General features: G+C 37.7%; 1 protein-coding gene across 1 annotated transcript in view; it reads left to right on the top strand.

Moving 5' to 3' along the window:
* NME7 (NME/NM23 family member 7) overlaps positions 1-27,293 on the top strand; it is a 164,930-nt gene extending 137,637 nt beyond the window's left edge. The window contains exons 11-12 of the mRNA XM_012657709.1: positions 984-1,091; positions 27,009-27,293. Coding sequence (XP_012513163.1) covers positions 984-1,091; positions 27,009-27,041 — 141 coding nt within the window. The 3' untranslated portion in view covers positions 27,042-27,293. The remainder of the gene's footprint in view (positions 1-983; positions 1,092-27,008) is intronic.
* The last annotated feature ends 405 nt before the right edge of the window (positions 27,294-27,698 follow it).

Raw genomic sequence — 27,698 nt, 5'->3', positions numbered from 1 at the left:
TCCCTGGAGCAGCCCATATCCAGGAATCTGTAGGATTGTCTGAGGCCACTGTTACTGTGTTACAGGTCAACTTCTCCTGCCACATCCTGTTTTCCTTATAAGTATAGATCCTGGGGCCACACCCCAGTAAACTTCTTGCAGACAAATCTCCCTCTGAGTTGGTTTTCCAGGGAATGCAACCTGTGACAATATTCTTTTCAAATACCCATGGGACACTCAATACAATTGACTATGTATTAGGACACAAAGTTCCTTCAAAGAAAGATCAAAGATACCACATTCTCTGGCCACAGAATTAGATACTAACAATAACCTAACCAATCACCAACCTCCCCCAAATTTATATTCATACACGTGTGAATCACTGTAGATTTGAAGTGCCGTGCATGTAGCAGGCACTTACATGAAAGTAATATTTTAATGAACTTGGTGCAAGTAAAATAAAATTTGAGAGACAATAGGTTCTTATAAACAGTTTACTCAAATGGAGTCATTTCAAGTGTTCATCATGAAATTCAGGGTTATTGGTGACCATTTTCCCCCTAAAGATAAGCTAGTACTAAGGTTATACAACTATAACATTTTAAAAATATTTTGAAATAAGTACATCAAACTGGTTCATTTTAAATCAAGTTGTTAGGATCTCTACTGTTTTTATAAAACACAGTCTTTCACAGTAATGAACTGGGTTCATATTTTGTGTGCTTCCCATGATAGAAAGAAATGTAATTATTGGTTTCCCTCTGACATAGTTTACAGTGGACTTTATATTGGCCACATAAGACCACAGTAAAAGCCTTATGAGTGAACTGAAAATTTTCAATGTTCAAATTCTAAACATTAATGTTGTTTCCAGGAAAAATCAATACCCTCAATATATAACATGTATTTCATAAATAAAATAATTCAAGTGTTTTACATAGCTGGTGTTTTTCTTATTAACATCATATGACTAACTTTATATGTGAATGTGTATTTAATAGGAAATTGCCCGGCATTTACGCCCTGGAACCCTCAGAGCAATCTTTGGTAAAACCAAGATCCAGAATGCCGTTCACTGTACTGATCTGCCAGAGGACGGCCTATTAGAGGTAAGATAAAGAAGAGTAAACGTCCTATTTATATTTCAAGCTCATAAATAATCTCAGTTCTGATGTGTAAGAACACTTTTCATATCTTTGGATTACACTGTTACTTGGCCATCAGATGACTTCAGACTGCGTCTTTAAAAGTATAGAATGCTGTATATAACTGGGTAGTCTTCAAAGAATTAAGGTATTTTATCTGATTGGCACATATTATGGTAAAAAGTTAAAAAACTACAATATTGATTAAATTATGTGATGTTTGTTATTAAATCAGTTGACAATACCATTACCATAAGTTGCTAGTCATGAAAATATGCCAGTGAAGTTAAGAAGTCCAACACACAGTGTGAAGCATTAAAAGTAATAGCTACCATTTATTCGGAATTTTTATGAACCAGGTTCTACCATGAAAAATGCTTTGTGTAAATTATTTCTTTTAATTGTCATAGCAACTCTAAAAGGCTGGTATTATTATGTCTGTTATTTCAAGAACATGAAATTGAGAGGCAGAGAGGTTAAATAACATCCCCAAATCAAACAACCAAAGCCATATTTTGACCTCTCATGCATTAACATAAAATAAGAAACAATGAAAGAATTCTAAGAAAATGTAAGTGAAAATCGGTCTACTTTGGGTTTAAGAAAGTCATTTCTAGGCCAAAATCAAAGAAAGAAAAGATTGACATTTTTAGCTTTTTATAGTTTAAAAAATTTTGTCAAAATAAACTAAACAAAATTAAAAAACAAATGCTAAATTTAAATGTTATAAATGACAGAAAAATGGTTGATACTCTTAATATTTACTTGAGTTTTATTTATGTTTTATGTAATCAAATCTATTAGTCTTTTTTTAAAAATTTGTATCTCTAAAGTCTTATATAGAAAAGTCTTCCCCAAACATTTTGTTTTCATTTTCTCACATTGAAACGTTCAGTCCCGATGGAACTCATTTGACATACGGTATGAGGTATGAATCTAGCCAGCCATCACCACATTGTTTATTAAATCTCTCCATCCTTTCATTGTTCTTTCTCATGTATTGAATGCTTCTATATACCTATGCCTATTTCTGAACTTTCAATTTTATTCCATTGGTCTGTGCCAACAAAACACTATTTTTATTATTATAGTTTATTTATACTTTACAAAAGCTTTCTTGGTTAGTCTCTTAAATTTATTCCTCCGAATGAATTTCACATGAATTTACCAAGTTCTTTACTTCACCTCCAGAAAATAAAAATGGGACCTTGACTGACATTGCAATATGTTTATAAATTACATGGGGATGATATATCTCTAATTGCGAATCTCTCCAACTTCCTATGTGGTATGCCTTTCCTTTTATGCAAGCAGGAGGGTCATTTTTTTTCAAATGGTTCTTGGACATAGTCTACTAAATTTATTCCATCAGTGCAGCGGTCCCCAACCTTTTTGGCTCTAGGGACTGATTTCATGAAAGACAATTTTTCCACGGACCAAGAACTGGGGGGAGGTGGTGCGGAGGTCAGGCGGTGATATGAGGCCAATTTCCTAACAGGCCATGGACCGATACTGCGCCACAACCCCGGGGTTGGGGGTCTCAGCGAGGAGAATGACTTTATTAGCTCCATTAAGATTTTTTGTTATAATCCAAGATGTTAATCTACTAAATTGTTATCTAAAATGTACATCTTAGTATGAAATTTAGACATACTTGTGAAATATAAAAATGTAAGAAGCTTTATTTTTTAATTACCAAAAGGATTAAATGTTTAAGTTTTCACCTATTTTATAAATAGTCCCTTCAATTTCTGATAGACCTATATACTAGGTTTGAATAGAGACTTTTACTCAGTGAAATGGAAATAGAGACCTTTAAAATGATGTCTTTAAAAACTAGAACTTTTATTTTCCTGCCCCATAACTTGAGATCTGAAGGTAGGCAGGTAGGCATGTAGGGCTGGTACTGTAGCTCCATAATACCATCGAGAACCCAAGCTCCTCTTCCGTCTCCCTCTCATCCATCCTTAGCTTGTGCTTTTTGTCTTGTTGTCACAGAATGGTTGCCAGAACTCCTGTTATCACTTCTGTGTTCCAGGCAGAAAGAAAGGGAAGAGTGAGGGCAAAAGGTGAGAAATGCCAGCTGAGTCAACCCACCCACACCACCCACCACCACCTTTAAGCCTTTCCAGAGCCAGAAACCCCACCCAACAGCTTCTTCTTATGATTTTTTTGTTTTTGCTGGGATTTAGTCCCAGGGACACCCATTTTTAGGAGGAAAGTGGGTAAACGTAGTTATGTTAGGTGGGAACATTGCTCCCTCTAGAAAAAAATCAAGATTCTGTTAGAAGGAAGAAAGAGAAAATGAATTATGGTAGGTAAAAAGCTGTATGTTCCACAGGTGGTCAACAAGGGGTATTTAACTAGTAAACGGGTTTCCAATAGAATTGGCCCCAGCTGATCCGTAGGGTGGTGGTTCTCAAGCGTCCTGCCCGTCTCAGGAGCATGTATATCACCTGAGAACTTGGGGAAATGAAATTTTCAGGTCCTACGCTAGGCCAACTGACTCAGAAACTCTGGGGGTTGATTCCAGGAATCTGTTCTTTAACAAGTCCTCCAGGTGCTTCTAACATCCAGAAATTTTGAGAACTACTGTCCTGGCGCAATGTTTTCCAGTCAGTGGCATGCATCAAAATCATCTATGAAGTCTTTTAAAACTCATAAACCTGCAGCCCTATTATAGAAGATTCTGGTTAAGTAGGTTTGGGACGGGCTTCCTGAATCTGTACAGCAGTCCTCTCTTATCCGTGGTTTCCCTTCCCATGGTTTCAGTTACCTGTGGTCAACTGAGGTCTGAAAGTAGGAAAAATTCCAGAAATAAGCTATTCATAAGTTTCAAATCGTGTGCTGTTTTAAGTAGTGTGATGAATTATTACAGTATATTGTTATAATTGTATTTTATTTTTGTTAATCTCTTACTGTGCCTACTTTATAAATTAAACTTTATCAGAAGTATGTATGACTGGGAAAAAAACATAGTATATATAGGGTTCAGAATTAATCATGGTTTCGTACATCCATAGGGGTCTTAGAATGTATCCCCCACTGATAAAGGGAAGTCACTATATTTTTTTTTATGTTGCAGGTGATTCTGATGTAGCTAATAGTCAAACTAGCATTTAGAAACCACTGTCTTAGTGAGTGGAGGCATACCAGACTTTTCAGAAGTTGGCCTTGATTCTGCTTTTAAGGAAAACGAGTGCCAGCCAGCAGAGATTATTTTGCATTAATTCCTGCAGGAGGTACAAAGGCTGAGTGTTCATTTGCCAGACACTTTTAAAAGTATGCTCCAGAAAACATAGTTGTTTCTAACTGAGGTTAAAGTTTAGCTTTCTATATGAATCCATTGTTGGACCACAGCTCTGCTTAGTAGAGAACTATAATCCCAACATAAACTTTTCTGAGAAGATTGTACAATAATTAGCTCTTTTTCCAAGTTAATTGGATTATCCCTTCTTCTAGTCATGGGTGGTTTTTATCATGGTGATGTATTGCTATTTCGTCAGGATATTTTCTTTCACAGTGTTCAATGTGCATGATGCTAGAGTTATGTTTTATTTGTTTTCTAAATCCTACAAAAAAATTTTAAGAGGGATAAAGGTGAAAGTTTGAGATTCTGGGAATTTAGGTATCAAAACTTTATTCCTTGTATGTCTTACCATAAACATACCAAAACATTTTTCTGAAAACTTACTATAGGTTTCTGACATGAAACCATATTTTGTCAGTACTTGACCAAGCAGTTTTGTGAAAGCTCTGCAATAATGCATTTAATTTCTAAAATAAATGTTGAATTAAAAAAAAATCGAAGGTAAGATGCATTAGAATTTTAACAAAAAATGACACTTGACGAAGGCTGTGTGTTAGATGTTATAAACTCTTGAGGCATCGTAAATTTTAGCAGTGGCCCAAAGTAATGATTTGTGACTAATATCTGCTAATAGATTTATATTACTTTGGGCCTTACATAAAATTTGTCACATCTGTATTTTTAGAGAATTTTATACTTTTTTTTTAATCCTAAGTATTTCACCCTTGAGTTCATGAAACTTAAAGAGAAAATATCGCTTATATAATAACTAGGTAAAAATCTATCCAAAGGTAAGTAGAAGAGCTTTTTTGAGTGCTAAGTTTTTAAATTTAGTTTTCTGTTTGGAAAAGATGTTAAGAGTTCAACTATGCTTCTCATATAACAGTTAGAAATACCACTATTTCTGGGTTTTAGCGACATAGGCTGGAGAGGGCAAAAGTTGCCTGTGCTGAATGATTTTTCAGTTAATGATCTCATAAGCTTACCCCATGTTGGGTACATAGAAAGACACCATCCGCATAGCCAGCAGTATACTGCATAGACCTTGCACATCTTATTTTCATTTTGCATTTTTTAAAAATTTCTTAACTTGTTTATTTCTCTTTAGAAATAGCATTTTTACAATGTATGTGCTTTTTTAAAGATATTGTGAATGAGAAAAAAAAAAAAGATTATTTTGCTTTCAGGACTCAGAGTTGAAAACAGCAGCAGCCTCTTAAATTTGAAGGGATCTATAGCCTCTCTAAATGGATTCAGCTGCAGCCAAGTGTTATTACACTTCCAAGACAATTCCAGTCTCTGAATGGGGAGTCTTTGGTTTCCCTGCAAGGAGCCAGCCACGACCTGGTGGATTACCCGGATCTCTTGGGGGAAGTCTCAGTGTTGAGGCTGCCATGCGCCCTCCCAGGGAGTGACTAGAGGCCTGGGGCATGTGGTGTGTGCTACATTGCATAGATGCCGAGGCTAACGAGGACAGAGGCCCTGGGACTCTTACAGCTGAAAATTGTTCTCAGGTTTTTCAAATTTGCACTCACCGTTTAGCATTGGGCATGTGGCTGGCTCACAGGTGTGCTCCCAAGCTGGTTGTGTAAGTGTCTTGAGGGCCTGGGCCTATCATAGACTTTTGTGTCTGGCCCCTGTCTAGCATACTGCATTTAGTCAGTGTCTGTTGAGTAAATGCACGGGGGAGTATATCACGAACAGGGACCATGCACCTCCGTTTCCTCTCTTCACATGGCTGAGATGTCACAGTGCCCAGATGAGAGTGAGCCCCACTTACAAGTACCACATCTCACCATTTCCTCCCCTTACCAGATGCTGGAAAAGTCCACTGTAGTATCCTGAAAATATGTACATATATTATGCATTAATGAAAAAAGTGCACAGCTGCCAGCATCTGCTTTCATTGCTATTTGTTAAAGTAAAACCTGAAATATGTGTATGTGGAAAGCCGATGGTTTGCGTAGATTTTTTTCTTCCTTCTCAAGCCTGATATTTCTAAAATCTCTATATTAACCTTAAAAACATGCTGAAAATATAAAAGGCATTAGGCTATCAAATTGTAATTTTTTGTGGTCCAGTTAGTATTTCACCAGCATTGATTATTTTCTCAGATAAAGGAATCTTGGACTAAGGAACGATTTCACGTTCCCTCCTGTACCCTGTCATGAGTGGAGCTCGTGTTCCTTGCTAGATTAGGTCTGTTACTTTTACCCTAGACGTATCTCAGTAATAAATGTATCTCTAATATTTCCCTCATTTAGCAGAGGTAGGAGTTTGATTTTTTATTTAAGACAATAGTGGACCTCTATTAATAAAACATTGGAATAATGTATCCCAAATACCTGTTTACTTCATGGAAATTTCTATAATATCCTAATATTATATATTATTACTATACTATTAGTACCATTAAATATAATACTTAAGCAGTCATTATGATGACTGAAACCACATTCCGCAAAGGGAGTCACAGGTTCAAAGGTCTTTCGGTTTCTCACTCCAGCTTTCTTTAGATGGGCTGTCTTCTCAATCTCAAAAGTAAGAAGCCTGAGGGACTAACAAGCCAAAGGACTGTATTTAATATGATTTATCCCACTTTATATAGGCACCTGTAACATCCACTGAAGGCTCTAGGAAATAAATTTTGATAATTTTTTTTAAAGATTAATTAACAACTATGGAAAATCCACATAAAATAAATAGATACAGAATCACTGGACTAAAAGTGACCTTAAAGGGACATTTAAAAATCTTCAGGCATTTTGGCTCAGCACTTTTTTCCTACCTATTCCCTATTCCTATTCCTACCTATTCCCTAGGCAGCGGTTCTCAAACTGTAGCAGCAGTGGAATCCCCTGGAGGGCTTTTTAAAAACACGGATTGCTGGCCTGAGAATTTGCATTCTACCAAGTTCCCAATTAATGTTGATGCCATTGGTCCAGAGTTCCACATCTGGAAAGCCAGGGCCCTGAGCCAAAAGACACTGCACACTCACACTGTGAAGTCAAGTTGTTCTCAGATTTGGAATTTCACAGACCTGGAACATTTCCAAAAACAAACTAAGCAGTAAACAATACTAATAAAATGCACGTTGGGATAGGCGTGATGATCAATTTTTTAAAAAATTTACCAAATGAGGACATTGGAAAAAAATTGTCTCCCATCATTTTGTTTTAAAAGGACATGTAATCACCAATGGCATTTAATCATAGAATGATGGACGGTTGCTTCAATTGAATAATTTCAGCTTTACCCGAAGCTCACTTTACTTCTATGCCATGTCAAGGGCACGATGGTCGGAACAGTCTGCTGCCGGTACAAGCAAACAAAGTTGCATTTTTGTGGATCGTTTTATAATAATGACAGAATCCACTAAAAGTTTGTTTGCTTTTTATTGTCACCATATACAGGGAGTTCCGAACAATGTCAGTGAGAAAATACTGCCCCTCCCCTGGGTGGACCACTCCTGCCAACCCTTGGTTTGCCACTGCTTTATTGCCCTGGTTTTCCCCATTTTGCCAGAAAGCGGTGAAATGTCAGCCTAGGCCATCAGCATCCGTGGAATGGCAGTCGGGAGCCATTGGCTCAGTTACATGTGATTATGGGGTCTTTGGATCCTTATTCAAACCTGACATGGAAAGCATGTATCATGTTTCATAGGTCAAAGAGGAATGTAAAATATTTCAGTCTTCTTTAGTCCTGAGAATGGTGATTTTATCCATGCTAAAGAAAATTGTACATATTTAAAAAACATATAAAAAACAACAAAAATCGTTCTAATTATCTGGTGAGGTAGAGTCTTCATTAACACTTATACTACCTAGGCTCAAATATGATATCATGGGTGTGAATATTTAAAAAAATTTTATTTAACTATGACCAATTGACAAAGGTAGAATATTCTAATTTTCAAATTCGAAGTAAAAAGCAAGATTTTTTCATAACATTGAGTTCTTCAATATAATATGAAGAATTAAAAATTATTTTTATCTTCTTAATCAATGACTACATTTTAAGTTAACTTCAGCACTGTGCATACATTATTTAAATTTCATTCATTGATAAGAATGTGCAATCATTCCACTAGATGTTGTTTTGAGGGTACAGGTATTATATAGTCTTACCCTTTAAAGAACTGAGAGTTTAGATTGGAAAACAAGATAAATACATATGTAAAGTTAAGTTGTAACATAAAATTAAACACCAGTGTAAGACAATGTTGCCAGACAGTGTACATGAGGAAGTGTAAGTCTAAGAGTTTAATGGAGAGCAGTACAACCGTGGCTGAGGGGTAGGGGAAATTTCACTAATGAAACAACACTTGAGAAGGACCTTTAAGAATAAGATAGACCTTTATACACAGAGAGGAAGAGAACATGGCAGGCTAGTTTTAGGAGACACTGAGTTATCTAGTTCTGGCTGAAGTGGGGAGTTCTTTCAGTGGAATATGGGAGATAAATTTGAAAATGTACATTACAGCTAGATTATGGAGGCTTCTATTTGATAGCAATGATAAACATTAGGATAACGGAGATAAAAATAACTGCATTTTACTAAGCAATGTATACCAGGCACTATGCTAAATAGTTTATGTGCATTACCTAAAAACCTTGTTGGGTATCTCCTATTGTCTCCATCTTATGCATAAGGAGAATGAGGCTCCCATCGGTGAAATGACTTGGCCAGGATCTCACCACCAGTAAGTGGTACATAGCTGAAATTCAAACCTAAGTCTAAGTCCAAAACCTATGTTTTTATCCAGCAAACTGGGTCAGGGCTGACAAAAAGATTTCATTTCAAGTGCCAACTCTTGATTTATTGATAAGATTCTAAGCCCACAACCAAATAGAAAAAAATTTGCCATGATAGATTACTGATGTCTGCCATAAATAAGGGATGACAATTTGTTGGTATGTACCATCCACAGTGGCTACTTAGGCCTAGAAAACTGGAAGCCATCAGAGGTTTTTGAACAGGGCAATGACCTTATAAGGTGGAGTTTCCAAAACTTTAACCAAGCAGCAGAATTTAGGTGAATAGATAATAGAAGTAATGGAAGTGTATGCTCTAATCATCTAGTAAGAAATCTTAAGGACCTTGAAGTCTAAAATGAGACAAGTTATAAATATTCTTGTACATCAAGTAATCCATTTCTACTACAGAGGTACAATTCTTTGTGTAATATCCATCTCTTCCATTAACTTCTACGCTGTATGAGACAGTGACTTTGTATTTTTAGTTCATTGCTCAATTAATAATAATAAGCTCTCACTTAGTGCCAGGCGCTGGGTTACACACATTTGCTATACACGCAATGTATAGCAAATGCATCTGTAACTAGATCTCCTGGGTTTGAATGCTAACTCTGCCGCTTACTAGCTGTTTAAGCAAGTTGGTTAAATTCTTGTGTCTCAATTCCCTCATTTTAAGATGGAGATAATAACAGTACTTATCCCAGAGGGTAGTGGCAAGAACTAAATTAGTCGATATATGTAAATCAACAAGAATAGAAAATATTCAATTAGATAGTAGTTATTATTATTATCGTAATCTTTGCCATTATGTACTTAATTTGGCCATTGGAAAATAAATAAAGTAATGTCAAAGGAAAGGCTATAACTTCCGTGGTGTGCCTGTTCTGTGTCAGGCCTGTTAGGCTCTTTCATAAATGATATCCCAGCTAAGTTAAAACTCTAAGTATAGTTTCACTATCAGAAGCTGTTCAATTCTGTTTTCACAAAATATAAAGCCAACACAGATCTGGTTTCAAATAGTATGTGTTTCAAAATGAATAAAAGAGTCTTTTATTCTTTTAGTGTAGCCTTTTATGATTGAAGAGCAAATTATATTCACTTGTAAGAAATCCAAAGGTCCGCACCCAGGTGCCAGCCTCAGAGCCATAGCAAGCTAAACTTGCTCCTCTTGTTGTTTTCTTTTCTAACCTCTCTTCTCATTGTATAAGCTCTATTGTCTGTCACCTGGCAGTAAAATGAAATTCATGGTGATTCTCTTTTTTAGCTGAGGTTTGAGAGGCAAAAGCTAGCTGAGCTAATAGGGAGTGAGAATACATGTTTTATCTAGACAAACAAAACATCACTTTGCCTATTGTTCATTAAGAACAGATAAAATCAAATGTTAATCTGTCCTGACTGAGTCATGCTTGTTTCTATTTTTTAGGCCTTTACTCTGATGATCTTCAATAATGCTAACATTAATTTAAATGCATATGGTCAATTTTTGATCTTTTACCATAATGGAGAAAACAAGGGGTTAGCAAGGCCCCTGAAATCCAGAGAGATACCAGGAATCATTTGTCCATTAATTGCAACCTATTCTCCAAGATACATCTTTTTTGACAAATATCCAAATAGACTAGTTTGCTCTTAGACTCTTAAATTTGTTTTTCTTAGCTGTGTTCTTATAGAGCACAAAAATATTTGTTATGGTTTTAAAATAAATATTTTATAATTGAATGAAGGTGATTAAACATCATGAAGGTACCCAAAATCATAAACTAGAGTGAAGATAAAAGACTAACTCACACCAGAACTATGTAATCTAAATTGGATAAGACTATATTGCAATAGGCTCTCCTTATCTGCAGTTTTGCTTTCCATGGTTTTAATTACCTGCGATCACCCATGGCTCAAAAGTATTTAATGGTAGTTCATGATGGGTAGCTCTAGAAAAAAATAATAAATTTTAAAAAGCATGCAATGGAAAATTGCAGAAATAAACAATTCATAAGTTTTAAATTACACGCCATTCCGAGTATCATGGTGAAATTTTGTGCCCTCTTGCTTTGTCTCTTCTTCACCACAAGCACAAGAAGGGTGAATATAGTACAATAAGATATTTTGACAGAGAGAGAGACTAGATTTACAGTATATTGTTATAAATGTTCTATGTTATTATTGTTGGTCTTTTAACTGTGTCTAATTTATAAATTAAACTTTATCATAGATATGTATAAGAAAAAAACATAGTATATATAGGATTTGGAGCTACCTGAGGTTTCAGGCATCCACTGGATGTATCTCCCGTGAATAAGGGGGGATTACTGTATAGCCAAGCATAATCCTCTAGCAATAGACAGAAATGTATAAATAAAATATTAACCTCTCTGAGTTAAATAGTAATTAAAAATAATAAATAAGTAAGCTCACAAGTGCTCTTATTTTTTTTTCCTTTTCTGTTTTTTTTGTTTTTTTTTTTGAGACAGAGTCTTGTTCTGTCACACCGGCGAGAGTGCTGTAGTGTAATCATAGCTCACTGCAACCTCTAACTCCTAGGCTCCAACAATCCTCCTGCCTCAGCCTCCCAAATAGGTGGGACTACAGTGCACGCCACCTCACCCAGCTAATTTTTTTTATTTTTTGTAGAGACAGGGTCTTGCTCTTGCTTAGGTTGGTCTTGAACTCCCAACCTCAAGCAATTCTCCTGCCTCAGCCTCCCAGAGTGTCAGGATTACAGGTGTGAGCCACACGCCCTGCCTAGTGCTCTTATTTCTAATAATCCTGACGTTGAGAGAATTTCCAGAATAGCATTGGTATAGGATTTATTGTGTGTCTGGGCATCCTGTAAAAGAGGACAACTGAGAAAAGGTACCAGGCACAGCACATGTATGGGTACATGGCTTTGGTCCAGATAGCAAGTAAGAGTGACACAGTGCCCCTTTTAACCTGAGATTTTTGAATGCGGATACTGCATTCATGTTACCAGCTGCCACGGCTGTCCGATTCCTTCATTTTCCTGGCTCTGAAAGACTGAGGAGGAAGACGAAACCCATCTACTCATTGTCCTTTGCTCTCTGCAGTTTGACCTTGAACTCTTGATTTTGGTCTGTACACTGCTTCATTTTTTAGCCAGTGACTCAACATTTTCTGAGGTAATAAGTAACTCTCAGGTGACTGATTAAAAATTTTAAGCAAGGACTTAGAAAGGAGCCTAAAATATTAACTGAATCCAATTCATCCTCTTTTTTATTCATAAAATATTACTGCTACTCCCACTTTGGTTTCAGAGGGAAAATTGTTAAACCCACTACTGCTCTTTGTCCATTAGACAGTTATGAGCATTTCTGTTTTAACGAGAGAAAACAGAGGAATAGTCTAACAGAAGGAAAATATTAGGCTCAATGTTTTTAAGAATAAATGTACTAGAAGGTTTTGCAGATTATGTGAAGCTTTTAAAGAAACTTGAAAGGACTTTAGTCCTTTAGTCTCCAAATGACAAATACCTCCACTGCCATGTAGATGCTAATATTGTGTAAGCAATTTTCTGTGAGATAATTGTGAAAGAAATCATAACAATTGCTATATCCTGCAGTCCTTTAACCTGAAGATTCATTTAGCCATAAAGGTAGCAACTAGACAACACCTTGAAAGTATCTTATCTATAGCAAAGTTACATTGTCTTTTCTTCATTTAAGTATAGATGAAATCCAAACTACTGTAGTTACTACTTTTAACTACGTATGTCTCATCTTGGACACATGTTTACTTGCTATAGTTATAAACTTGATACAGTCATGTTTCTGGCTAAGTTTAAAAGATAGCTCTGCTATGAAATTATGTTAACTCTTCCATATCATTTACTTATTGATTTTTTATTTTTATGTATATGGTAGCAATATCAACTAGCTTATAGGGAGTCCTTACCATATGTTAAGTAGTGTTCTAAGGATTTTATGTGCATTAACTTATGTAACTCTTATAAGAACCCAATAATATAACTATAGGTGAGTAACTGAAATACAAGGAGAGTTAATCAAAGAGTTTCCCAAAGCTGTACAGCTAGAACAGAGCAGAATACAAACTTGAACTCAGGCAGTCTGAGCCCAGAATTTATATTCTCTAACCGCACTGCCTTTCTGTATAATGTTAAATGTAATGAATGTTACTTCTCTAGAGATCGTGAAAGAATGGGAAGTGAGAGTAGAAAAATTACGCATGGGGACAATATTACAGAAATTGAGCCAGAATATTTGGCCTCCCTCAAAAATAGTTAAAACGATGGGATATTTGCTTATGCATTATCCCTGTTAACTTATATTTTTATTCATAAACTTGTCCCCCTCAGCTTTAGACAAAAAATATAAAATTATTTATCCCTCAAAAAATTCTCAATGCTGCCGGATTGTCAGCAACAGGAGGCCCTTGAGCTCCTGCGGGGGATGAGGGAAGTGTAGGGGCCTCTGGAATCCCAAAGGATTCTTTTGATTTCACTGTAATTTCACTGTGCTTTCCCATAATAAGGGCACAGTCGATATTTGTTAAATGACTAAGTACATAATTCTCATTTCCCATATTAATGGTAAGGCATCATGTGACTAATAAAACCACAACTACTTTCTTCTCTTTGTTCCCAGTGTTCCTAATATATAATTCTCTTAAAGTATTTGTCGTATTGTGAAATAATTATTTGTTTCTATGTTATTCTCCTTTTAGTGTGAGCTCCTTGAGGGCAGACGCCATGTCTTACCCTTGTATCCCAAGAACCTAGCGTCTGGTTATCAATAAACTGATTATTGACAAATAGTTTTGGAAGGAAGGAAAAGAGTGAGGCAGTCAGACATAAAGTTTATATCCCTGTGTATCTATTTTACATTTGGTAAGAAGTCATTTTGTTTAATCATTTGAGACTTTTGAAATATATTTTAAGATGATATTCTGTGGATTTGTTACTGCTCCTATGATTTATCCCCTAGGAAAAAGCCACTGGGAATCAAAACAGTGTGTGCATGATTTTAATAGTCTGTTGCCTAGGTACACTACCTGGTTTTATTGCATAATTATGTCATACTCCAAAGGGCTTTAGCTATACTCTTGGTGAGTTTATCTGTAATTATCGATAAGCACATTTATTTTTGCTTAATTTATACCAAATGCCTATGTTGGGAGTGCCAGATCACTGAAGCATCCAAATTTCCATCTTACAGTGTAAATACAGACTAGGAAATCTGCTTTGGAAATTAGGGTTGATTCTTTGAAAAATCACAAATTCATTTGTTATGTGAGATGAATGTGCAATACAAAGTTCTTCCCCCTCCAATAATATTAAATGCTGTGTCTCTCCACCTCCTATTCCCCTTTCCCCCAGGGCTCCCATACTCTCATATTTCATTCACCACGTGTAGTTCTCATCTTTGACTTTGTGCACTGTGTACCGCAATTGTGCTGGACACCATTTTTGTTTCCAGGGGTTTTAAAATTTCCATTTTCCTACATAATTCTATTTTTTGTTTTTAAATTCAGGCCAACATATATGGCAAATTCCATCTTTGAGACTTCTGAAATATATTTTAAGATGATATTTCTTAAGCATACTCTTGTTTGTTAATTTTACTGTCTCTGCCATTTTACACAGAGAACACCGTCCACTCCATCAGCGATGTCTCTCATTCCCACTGTGGTCTCAGTGGGGTGGGGGCTGGAGTGAGGCTGTGCATGGGTTCTCTGCAAGCAGTTTAAAAAATTGTCCTTCCATGGAAGCTTCTGATAATGTTTCTGCCCCCGCCTCCACCCCACTTCCCACTGTGCTGCTATTAACTGACCTTATGACAACAAATGAATCTGGCATGAGAGAGAAGAGCATCAGAGTAAGTGAAACAAAAACGTGTGCATTGGCCATCTCATTGGATTCTACCCGGTCACACTGTAGAAGTCCATTATGCTTACGGTGTGTTTCGTAACGCATGGTAATTCCTATAATGAAAATACTGATCCTTTTTGGCATCAGCCTTAGAATTACATACAACTTAATCTGCTGGGTAAATGAATAACAACTACAGGTTTAAAACAGCAAAAATAATTTCTTTGCTTGGAATATCAGTGTACATAACTTTCCGAGCAAAGTTCTCCCCTTTGCTTATTACATATTAACTTTCTAGTTACTCTTCAACCACTATCTGAGAGCTAAGATCTGCTGCTTACTATTCACAGGGCAAAGAGAATTGTAGACATTTACGGCAGCAGCACACAGCACAGCTTTGAACCTCTCCATAAGGTCATCCTAATGGTACATTTTCTGAGTATTGCCTTCACATTATTTTAATAAAGAATCCATTGTTCTGTTGGTTACATGATGATATTCTGTATTAAAAACCCATATTGATATCTTAAGCTACGGTATTTTTTAGACATTTTACTAGAGGTGAAAAAGTAACTTTGTTGCATGTTCTGCTCTTTTAACAGCCTTTGTAGGTAATTCACATTGCAAGTATTCAATTTTATTTACTGTTATTCCAGTTTCTCTTCTCTTTGAGGGATATTATCTGTGCACTCCCTTAGCTCAGCTCTTCTACCATTGTTTTTTTGTTTTTTTCATTTGTTTGTTTTTATGAGAGAGGATCTCACTGTATTTCCCAGGCTATTCACAGGTATGATCATGGTACACCGTAGCCTTGAGCTGCTGGCCCCAAGCAATCCTCCTGCCTCGGCCTCCTGAGTAGCTGGGACTGCAGGTGCGCCCCACCATGCCCAACTTCTACAATTGTTAATTTTGGTCCTTTCAGGTTAACATTCATTTATTGAAGGCCCGTTTGTGCCATTCACTGTTCCAGGCACTGGGGGTGAATAAAATACATTCCCTACTCAAAGAATTTAATGTTCTCTAGGAGAGATTGCCATTAAAATAGGTCATTTTGACAATACTAGGAGATTGATCTTCACTGGGTTTCATGGAAGCCCCTGCGAGGTACCCAGTTTGCAGTACAGGAGTCAGGTGAGCCTCTTGAAAGATATGAGATCTGCTCCGAGTATTGGAGGATACGTTAAAAATAGAAAGAATGGCATTAGGGCAGAGGAAACAGTGTGCATGCTGGGAAACTACATGGAATTTGGTATATTAGAGTTTAAAGTAACATTAGAGAACGACAGGTGAACATGGAAAGGTAGCTAAGGCTCAAGTCATGTGATTGTTTTATGCCCTGTTTAGGAATTTTAAATTTATTCATAGGGTTAGTTCATGGACTGTCTCCGTAAAATTGCTTGCAAAATATGAATATATTCATTTTGGGGGCGAAATGGTCCATAGTTTTTATTAGATCTCAAAGTAGCCCACAATTAAAAAATTGTTAAAGAATATTTGCAGTGAAAACTTGTAAATGAATGGCCATACTATTCACTAATTAGAATGAAGTAAAAAGCATTACCATATCCATATTTCACATCCCAAGAAATTTAGTATATAGAACAACAGCGTTTCAGTGAATTGAAGTGGCCAGGAAGACTTCTGTAACCAAAGCAAAACCATAAATTCACTGAACTATATACCAGACACTGTGAGACCCTGGGGAGACAGCAGGGAACGAGAGACACATCCCTGTGCGGCGCTCGTAGTCTAACGAGGGAGGCAGACACTAATCAGGTCATCAGAAAAAGGAATGGACAAGTACAAATTCTGATTAGTGCTATGTAGTAAAAGACAGGGTGAGATGTAACAGGGGAACCTGGTGTGGATGGGGGATTAGGGAAGGGTTTCTGGAACAAATGACATTCGAGCTGAGACCTGAAGGAATGATTGTCAGCTGGGGAAGAAGGTCACAGACCCCAGGCAGAGAGAATAGCACATGGCACAGCCCTGATGCAGGAAGTGCTTGGTGTGTTTTAGGAAGGGAAAGAAGGAACATAAAGTGCAAAGGGAGAACAGCAGGGGATGGCCCTGGAGAAATGGAGACCGGGCCGCGCGGCACTTTGTGGGCCGTGTTAAGACTGTGGGTCTTTACCCTAAAAGCAGCAGGAGATAATCCTTAGGAGAAATGGGTTCTGACATGATCCGATTTATATTTATTTCGTAAGAGATCTTTCCGGTTAACATGTGGAAAATGGACTGAAGGGGGACAAGTTGGGAAAGATTTGTGAAATAATTGATATACTAGTGTAACAACTGAAAGTACATTGATAGCATGTACTTTATGGGTTGTTTTCAATTCATAAAATGTGTCTGTGAATTAGTTTTTCCATACAGAAAATGACGAGGCTGAATTTGGGATTCTTTAAGCTCAGAGTTCCCCACAAATGAGCCGAGAAATTGACCCTCCAATACCTAGAGGCAGCAGCTGCAATCCGGAACTGCTTCCTTTGTTGGCTCCTGTGTGTCATACAGGAATCAACATTTTCTAGGTGCCATGAGGCGACAAAGGTTGAGAAGCCCTCCTCTAAACTCCTCTTCTGCACTAACATTTCATGATTCTAGGTTTTGAGCAAATCAAATTCTAATCCAATGCCCTTGTTTTTACCAATGAGGGTAGTGTGGCCCAAAGAAGGAAAGCAGCTCACCTGAGATCACATGGCCCAGTGTACAGAATGTTAGTTTCCTAGCCAGCAAGCTTGGGTTTTTCTAGTACGCCATACTGTCTCTATGTCCTTTGTGATGAGTATAGTTGGTTACTATTATAATTGTCAGGAAACAGGTGCTTCTGTTTTCTGTTTTTTATTTTAATTTATGAATAGAAATACATTTTATTCTTTTTTGATGACTGATAAAAATTTATTACTCTAAGTTATGAAGCATCTTTTTACTAACACTTGAAGATTAAAAACTGAGAAATGAATTCCCAGTAGAACAAGACTTCTTATCTTATTCTGGCTAAGCTGAAAATATTGCGAGACTAGCCTTTCTGTTTCTGAGGCAGTCCAAAGTCTGTGAGCATACGGAAGTGGTGAGTAGGAGGAGAGGTTAGCTGAGCTCTTAATAATCTTCACTTGATTTGGACTTGAGTTCAAAGGTAAATCAAAAGTTGAAAGTTAAACTTGAATCTTACTGTATCACATGGGCTTCCCTTCGCCTTCCCTAAAAATCTGAAGTCTGAGGGAGGTGCAGGAGTGTAGCGACTCTGGGCACAGGCTCTGGAGTCAGGTTGACCTGAGTTCGAATCCCCAGCGTCTCCACCTACCAACTTTGTGACTTAGAAAAATTACCTTTCTCAGACTCATTTTACCTACTTGCATAATAGAAATGATATTTCACAGTGAGGATAAATGAGGCAGTATATAAAGTAATTTTCTCTTACGTCTTAAATTACCTCAGCATTTGCTCTTGAAATTTCTTTCTGGTTTTAAGTGAAAAAGTCCATCTCAGCCTTTCCCCTCATTATCTAATGAACTCCGATTATATATTTTCTCAGATTTTATCTGATCTGATTTAAGGGCTTGTTTATTTTCTCATCTGTTCTTATAAAAAAGGCATTCCGTCTTCTGAATAATTGTAGTTGCTATTTTCTAATTCTATTATTTTCATTTTGGAGCTTTTCTAACTGAAATGTGTCTGAAGTATAGCAGCAAGAGCTATAAATAAAAAAAAATAAAATGTTATGTGGGTTTTTTTTAAAGAGTGCTATAATTCCCTGGGTTTCATTTCCAGTATTTTTTATGAGGAGGCTCGGCAGTGATGGCCTCCCAGACAGCAGTTGCCCCTTGGGGCCAGTATTTAGGGAACTGCCAGGATGCTCTCCAAGATGCCTTTCCTCTGAGTCACTGTCTATAGAATTCGTCCCGTAAGCCTGTTTTAATTTCTTTCCTTGTAAATACCCCAGAAGACCCTTTTGAAGTTTACTGTCTACTTTTTTGCCCACATTCTCCATTTCGTCTCGTGAGGCCTTCTCCATCTCCTTGGCATAAGAGCCTCCAGAGTACTGTGGATACTGGTAAAAGCCAAATTAAATGGAGGATTTCATTCTTTCCTTCAAATCACTTATGATGATATCAGATGGGCTTGGTTCCTGCCCTGATTTCTGGGGCACCTACTTTGACCAACTATCTAGGGCATGATTCGCAACCCCAGTGGACATCAGAAGTTCCACGGACCTGTGTGAAATTGTGGATGTCCAGGACACACCCCATACCTAATGCATCAGACTCTTCAGGGTTGGAGTCCAAGCTTCTGTGTTTAGTTTTTTTAAAGCTTTATGGGGTGATTCTGATGTATAGCCAGGTTGAAAATCACTAATCTCAAGAATTAGTCATTATATCTATGTTTTGTTTTACTGGTTATTTTTTTAGGACAGAATATGTTCCGTGTCAAAAACCTTTTTTCCATGGGGAGTCCTCAAAAATGAATTTCTAGTAGTAAGTAGTGTTGAGTTCGCCTGAGTTTTCTCCCCTGCTTGCCTGACATTCCCAGCTGAGAAAACCCATCCCTTAAGCCTCACTGTAGCTGGCCTGTAGCAGAGCCCATCCTGAGCTGCTAGTTTCAGAATGGGAACATTGGGTCATGCATACTTTTTGAAAATTTATTATTTGTATAATGTGCTTCAACTTTATAAATCCACCCATAAGCTTACGTACACACTCAGCCCAACGTGGTAGGTCTTATTATCTTCTATTTTTAGATTAGGAAACACACTCAGAGAGTTTAAATGACTTGCCTGAAGCACTAGGAATAGCGGCTAGTGTCAAACTGGGTTCTTCCAAGTCCAAATCCAGTACTCTTTCTACTCTTCCTACTGATTAATATATTTATCATTTTATTTTGAAATAATTTCAGACTTATAGAAAAGTTTAAAAAGATAATACAAAGACTTTCCATAAACCCTTTTCCCATATTCCCCAAATGTTAACATTTTACCATATTAAACATCCTTTCATCTCTCTCTTCTTGCTCATGTGTGTGTATTTAAGTATTTATTTGTATTTCACAATATATTATAAATATGATTCCCCTTTATCTCTCAGTACTTCAGTGGATATTTCCTAAAAACATATTCTCTTCCATCACTGCAGAACAATGATTAGAAATCAGGAAATTGACATTAATACAGTACTATTATCTATGTACCGATATTCAGATTTTACCCACAAATGTCTTTTGTAGCAAAAGAAAAAAAAAATTGTTTCTGGTCCAGGATCCAATCAAGGATCATATGTTGCATTTGGTCCTCACATCTCCATATTATCTGAGTCTTCAAAGTTTCTTGACACTGCTTTTGCCATTCATTACCTGATTAATTAAGCATGCTATCCTCTGATGAGCAAGAATTTCCCCAGTAGCTTTGGCTCTCAGAGCATGATGGAGTTACTTACAAACACATGGCCTCACTGAGATACAGCAGGATCGGGTATAACATTGTGAGAATATCTGAGAACCAATAATAATGGTATTTCTTATGCAGTAGTTACTATATGCTGGGCACTATTTTAAATGCCTTCCATATAATTCATTTAATCTTCACAACAACCCTACGTAGTAGGTATTATAGATGCAGACTCTGAGCAACAGAGAAGTAACTTGTTCAAGGTCATCTAGCCAGGAAATGTCAAGGCCAGTAAACTCCAGCAGCCGGGCCCACCCCTAGTGTTAGCTCTTAGCCATCGCAGGTTGAACCAGAGACTTTAAATAGAGTAATATGTCCTTGGACAAGTTATTAATATTAATTAATAGCTCAAAAAACCATCTAATCAACTGAAAAATGGGACTAATAATACCTGCTTCCAAAGATAGTTGTAAGGATTGTACAAAATAATCTGTTAAAGCACTTAGTATTTAACAAGAACTCTATCTTTAAGAGTAAAATTTTAAATGTAAATATTTTCAATTCATGACTCACACTGAGATGTGGTAACTCACAGAGAATACTTTTTAATCATTGCAGGTGGGGAGGAGAAGGGAACAGAAGCGACAAACATCTGTTCATATTTTAAGGGACTGAGGAAGGACCAGTTACATCCAAAACCATCTTCAAGGCAAAAGAGGCCAGATAATTATGAGTCATTAAAAACACAATTTTAGAATGACTGTATAGAAAGAACTCCTGCATCTTTAGTTATATTAGAAAGGTATAGATTTTCCGTAAAGAGAAAGATCAGTAGCATTCTACTCTAGGTTGAGGAATAGTTATCTTCTATTATAGTGTTAAAAAGGGATTTGTTTTCATTAGTGGATGGTAGTCAGATGAATCAATAGTTCTTTAAAAGAGAACTGTGAGGACACTGGGCTTTTAGAATTACTGAAATGTATAGTAACTTTAGTGTGAAACTCAAATATGGCCTCTGGACCTATGGAGAAGGTAAGCATATGTGAAGGAGATACTCTTATTACTAAGTTCAATTGCCTTTTTTTATAGTCTGTAAATAGATTTGTGGAGTATAGACCTGCAGCCCAAGGGCTCTGGGGACTCTATAGTTACAGTAGTAGGCAAGGATGGATTTTTCATCTTCTTTATATCGAGGCTTAAATGTTTCCTCTGAGTCCTTCCATCTGGAGAACCTTAGACTTCTTCAGCTACCGCGTCTTTTCTCATGACTGTCCACTTCTGTGCTCCATATTTTGGGAGCTGAAAGTATGCGTTGACTTGGAGAGGGAAGACACAGAAGGAAAGGGAGCCCAGCAAAGGTTCAAGAAGAATTCAAGGCTCACACGTGCATGGCCTGCTGGTAGCTGCCTCCAACCATTCTCCCAGCACAAGCCTGTAGGCGCCCTCCCCGGGCAAATGGGCCTGCTCACATCTTCCACCGTCCTCACCCTGCACCTTCTCTGAGCTGCCCAACTCTCACCATAGATCTGTTCACTGCTTCTTTTGATAGCATTCCTTTCAACCCCATTTTCCATTCAGCTAACAGGACAACCATGCTGAAGTAGCTCTAGCATAGAGGCCTTGGCTATAAGCACAGCTGGTACAGAATGAAAATGTCAGGGCCTTCGTTCAAAATTAAGAATTTCAAGACAGCGACAGCAGAGCATTAAACCAAGCAAGGGCTTTTCTAAGAGTGTGGCCCTGTGCACAGGCTGCAGGCTCATGAAGTCAGCCCTGACTCTAAGAGCCCAAGTGAGTTGAAAGTTTATTCTGTACTGAATACACTGATATTTTTAAAACTCAGTGTCATATTATTGGAACTCTAACAAAACTGTACTTCAGTCAAATTCAGATTGACTAGCTTTTATCTGAAAATCTATCCAGCATAACAGCACAGGCTATTATTAGCACATACTGTAATTTGGTGCTGGAACTCCACAACAGTGGGAGAGAGAGATTCTTTAAGTGTTCAGGCACATCTGTATTTTTATTTAAAAACAAAATATAACTCCACAGGTATTTCTGATACTCAACCAACATTAAGAACCATTGGAAAATAGATGCCTACACTCCATCTGTAAAGTGTCTAATGCTGTCGTTTGTGGTGGAGCCCGAGTATCAGGAGAGTGAAGTTCCACTGCAGACTCTGAAACCATAGTTAGTAAAGTGTGCAAAGAAATTTCCTGCCAGCTCCATATACCAGAACTGCCTTTGCGAGAGCGGTGGCAGGAGCAGAATCACTGGTAGAACCTCCAGGCCTATATTTGCTACTCAGGGCAAGGATGAGAGATTCTCTGGAATCTTTTGAGTCTATACTTGAAGCTATTACAGAAATTTAGACTTTAAACATTTCACTGTTCTAGAATTCGTGATGATTTGGATAGTCATCAGCAAATGTAGAGACTACTCCTTGGGAGATTACAGAGCCAGTGTGGCTTTGAGTGGGAAGATACAGGTTCAGTTCCCAGCCCTACCAACTTAGCAAGGTCCCCATCTCATTATAGGGGAAGTCATGGGACCTCTGAGTCCCAGGATCTCATCTGTACCCAGAGATGAGGCGACCAGCTTCACAGAGCTGTTGAGAAGATGAGACTGATGTATGAAATTAGACGGTATACTATAAAGTAGTAAATAAATGTAAGTCATTCTTCTTATTTAAATCTAATAGTGATAGCGAAAGAACAAGCCTTCCAGTTAATCTTATAATTGCCCATTGGCCTATCAATTGTACATTAAGCTAAAATTTGCTGTTCTTTCATCTATGTCAAATCTCGCTCATCCTCAGACCTCAAGTTAAATGTTAACCCCCTTATGAAATATTTTGTGTCCCCACTAGTAGTTAATTATTTCCACTTCGATTTTAGCACACTATAGTGATTTTATTTGATTACATGGGTTTTCTTCTTTCCAGGCTATGAGCTTTAAGAACCAAGTCTCTCCCATCTTTAAATGATCATGGATGGGATGTGTTCAAGATGTTAGTTAAATGAATGATTGGCAGAAGAAATAGGAGAAAGGAATTGGTATAGATGAGAGCAGTTTAGACCATTTAAGACATTTAGCAAAAGCAAAAATTTCATGAGGCCCTTGTGCGTCTGGACACTCCCTCCTCAATTCTTACCAGTGCTGGGTACACAGTAGGAGGCTCAGAAGAAATTTGCAAATTAAAGAAAAGAAGAAATGCCAGCTCTAGGCAAAGGTTTTGTTAGGCATGGACTTCTGCCATGTTTCATTTTCTGAAGTACAACCCCAGAATGCCTGTTAGCCTTAAGTACTATTCCCTTGATGCCCAGACACGCCAATGCGGAATCATTAGAACCTCCCCAGGGCCTGATCCTCCCCCACTGGTCATTTTAGAATGCCTGCCCCTTATCAAAAGGGATGGGTCCTATATCCCATTCCTGCAGGACCATTCTGTGCTCCTCCATTACTTGCTAATTTAATAACCGCGAATTTCTATAATAAGTTATAGGCATTAAAGGGCCACCTCTTACAGGTAATGAGATGTTTCATTCACAGGAATGGAATATTTGATTCCTGCAGCACTTAAACCAAAAGACAGACCCCATAATGACCACATCAGGCACTGTGGCTGGCTGAATAGGTGGGTTTCAAATCACCCTTTGCCACCTCCTACCTGGTCAGTATAGGGCCAATACTGGAGGGGAAGGTGTGTGTATATGTGTTTCCTTGGAAAAGATAACCCCTTATAAGCTACTTTTAAGATTTCTGATTTTATGAAATCCAAGTTTTTTAAAGGCTTTGTGGTAAACGTAGCTAGAGATAGCATGTTACAGTTTTATTATAATATGGGCATTTTCTTAGGGCATGGGGTTCATTTGTGGCTAAATAGCTGGATTCTGTAGTCAGTAAGAGTCAATACCTTAGTAAGATTCTTAATCTCTCAGAACAGACTAATGCTAAAGTCCCTCGTAGTTAAAGCATGAACCGAGATACTTGCCTTGATCCAATCCTCTTTGTTTCACATGGGTAGGATATGTGTGCTAATCGGAACCACTGGTTGGGAGAATAACAGGCTTATCTCTCTGTTTCCTGGTCATCTATCCCAGTGTAGAGCCCAGAGGGCTACAGATAACACATCTGGTTAATGCTAGCTCCCTCTTAAAGAAGAAAGGAGAGAGTCACATTTTCTCTATTGAATTTGAAACCAAGATCATGTTACTCAATTAAAACTGTTCTTTGAATGTTTTTGGATGGTTTCCCTCTCTGTTCATAATGTCCTCAGTCCTAGATTTGCAAGGTAACCTCATTTGTAACCTGTCCTCTGTGTGCCAAATATGCACAGATATCAGAGTGTTACTAATCCTTTAAGAAGCCAGGAATTTGAGCTATAATTGAGCTTTGAAAGATTTTGATAACTGACTTTCGTCTCTGATCACTGAAAATGTTTTTAATTTGGAGTTGGAGGTGTTCCCTCTGGTAATAGGTGCAGCTTGAGCAGACAGGGCATACTATTGTTCTAACATAGATTGGGTTCAAATTAGATTTTGCCCAGACAGGTATAAAACCGAAAACCTTGGCTTCTGTTAATGCCGTTCTTTCAAACAAAGAGCCCTAAATTTTAGTCGGCCATTTATCCCTTTCATGATTATCGTTTTTAAGTACAACCTGAAATTTTATTTATTATTTTTCTTTAAATCCATTCACTGCTATACTTGAATGTTTGACCGCTGTAAATGGAAAACAACTTGTTTTAAACTATTTCAATTACTTGTCCTTAATCAAAGGTAATGAAATAAATACAATGAAAATAAAATTTATTAAATTCTAACTAGATAATATTGTTTGCCACAGGTTCTGAGCCCAAGGCCTGTCTCCCTTTATTGGAAAGAGAGATTAACCTGAGTTGAAGACATACTAACACATTGCAACTCCCCTCAGGGAATATGATGGATTGAAAAGAGAATCCTTTTCTCTCTTCAGTAACTATTTCAATGCTTTTGATTCCAAGCAGTACTCAGCCCACCTTTGAGAAACACTGCCTTTGAAAAAATCCCTTTCGATTCTGTGTGAGCAATGAGTATTTGATTGACTGGACCTGTGTGAAAACCCCTTTCTTAGAAGTAAGAACACCCCAAGGAGGGTAAACAGCACTGTCCCTACGCCCAAGAAATGTGTCATCTACGAAGGGTCAGAATAAGCTGATAATACAAAGAAAGACATGATGAATGTATAGAAGCAAAAATGTCAGAAACATGCAAGTACTTAACACTAGAACGTGAGCTGCAGAGGAAAGAAGATGGAGTTTTGTCTGTTTTGTCAACTGGCTCGTCTGTCTGTCCCTAGCTCTTAGAAGAGTGCTTGGCCCATAGTATCGAGTGAGTCGAAGAATACAAACCACATTCTCCAGTCTCCTAGTGGTGACATACCCCTGAGGATCGTGGGCGGGAAACAGGTTGGCACAATCTGGAGGTTAAAAGCAGCAAGATTTGAAGAGAATCTTGGCGAAAGTGATAGGCAGACACACACAATGGCTCGGAACGGTAGGTTAGGTTTGTCTCACCAAGGTCAGGATCTTAGAACAGCCTCAAAAATGCAAACCACCCTCCAATTTGAATAAATGCTCCGCTTTCCTCAGACCTAACCCCATTCCCCTTCTTGCTCACAAACATCACAGATTGAAGACTCATATACATACTACAAAACCAACCTGCGTTTCAGCAAGACAAACCATGTTCTATCATATAACTTCTGTTTCCATAAATGTGCGTCACTTTTTGAGAAACAGTTTCACGTAGGTATGTTGTTAGTTTAAGGATTTTGCTCTTTTTCTTCAACAGTTGACAAGGGCTCCTGAAAACTTTAAAGTTAAGCAGTTGTGCCATTTTCTGCAGTTCCCTTTGCTATTTTTTGTTAAATGGAATCATTGTTCCTCTGGTATTCATTGGTCATGACACAGTTTGTTGCTCTAGAGATGGCAGAGTCTCGGGTACTATTTTTAAAGAAGAAACAGAAACAAATCGGCAGGATTATGGATGTGGAGCAGCAGGTGAGAATGGAAGCTGTTACGGTATTTGAGTCAGCTGTGCTCTCGCGGGACGGCCCTGGGTCTGCCCCAAGGAGGGGAGCAGGCCTGGACACACGGCGGAGCTGCAGGGATTGGCTCGCGCTGCGGCCGCACGGGCTGTGTGGAGGGTTTCCGATTCAGAAATACGATGCCGTGACTGTAGTCTGGGTGTTTCCCACACTGGTTAAGCAATACCAAATCTGCAGCTCAATGAAACCGGGAAAATGTTTTTCAGAAACCTGATTTTTGTCGTCTTTCATACATGAGGCCAATTTTTTTAACCGAACTGCTAATAAGTCCAACTTTATTTTTTTAAAACAGACATACCTAGTGCAGAACTACTAGGAACCAAAATTTTATGTGTTCTAAATTGGGTGAAGTAGCACTGCAAAATATTTCTAAAATCGAACTTTAAATTAAAGCTTCTTTGATTCTCTGCCTGATTAACTCGGTCATCTCTTGGACGCTGTTAGGTGGAAAAGGCCAAACTCCCATATGGACTAATAAAATCATGTGTGTGTCTTTCAGGTTCAGTATTTCTTCAAGATCTTGGATAATTAGCAGTATAGAAGCAAAGAAGTCACAGGTTGGGGCAAGACGAGAGTGAATCACGCACATGAGGAATGTGTTCATTCTTTTATTGTCCATTGTTTTAACCTGACTGAATACAAGATCAACAAGAGCACTGTACTCCTGGCAATTATTACATATGTTAGAACATGGATTTTGCACTGTAGACAACATTTAACACCAGTCTATGGGGTACTGCATTGCTTCTTATAAAGTTCAAAATAAAGATTTATTTTCAAACAAGTGACTTTGGTTTATTTCATACATTACACTTTTCTTGCAGAAAAAATAAAATTGTACAACTGCATAAATATAAAATTCTTCCACCATGAAAATGGTTAAAACATTCATAAAGACACAGCACCAGCATGTGATGCCTCCAGAGAAAGGAAAAAAAGCAAAGTAAAAGAAAATGTACAAAGCAAATTAATTAGTCCCGTCACTAGCTAAAGTGATGGGCAGATCCAGATCTCAGACACAGCTTTAGAACATACTGGAGGACAAGGGAAGAGATGTCAGGACAGCATTCAATACGAAGCACAACACAACCCATCACCTTTTTGTGTTTTCTGTAGTGTCACTTAAAATTTAAAGGGCAGTTCCCCCATGACAGCCCCCCGCCCCCAGCCCCAGGAAAAAAAAAAAAAA

This window comes from Propithecus coquereli, unplaced genomic scaffold, assembly GCF_000956105.1.
Source record: "Propithecus coquereli isolate 6110/MARCELLA unplaced genomic scaffold, Pcoq_1.0 Scaffold56, whole genome shotgun sequence".
Classification (NCBI taxonomy): Eukaryota; Metazoa; Chordata; class Mammalia; order Primates; family Indriidae; genus Propithecus; species Propithecus coquereli.
Note: the sequence above shows the minus strand (reverse complement) of the source record. Positions and strands in the feature narration are given on the sequence as shown.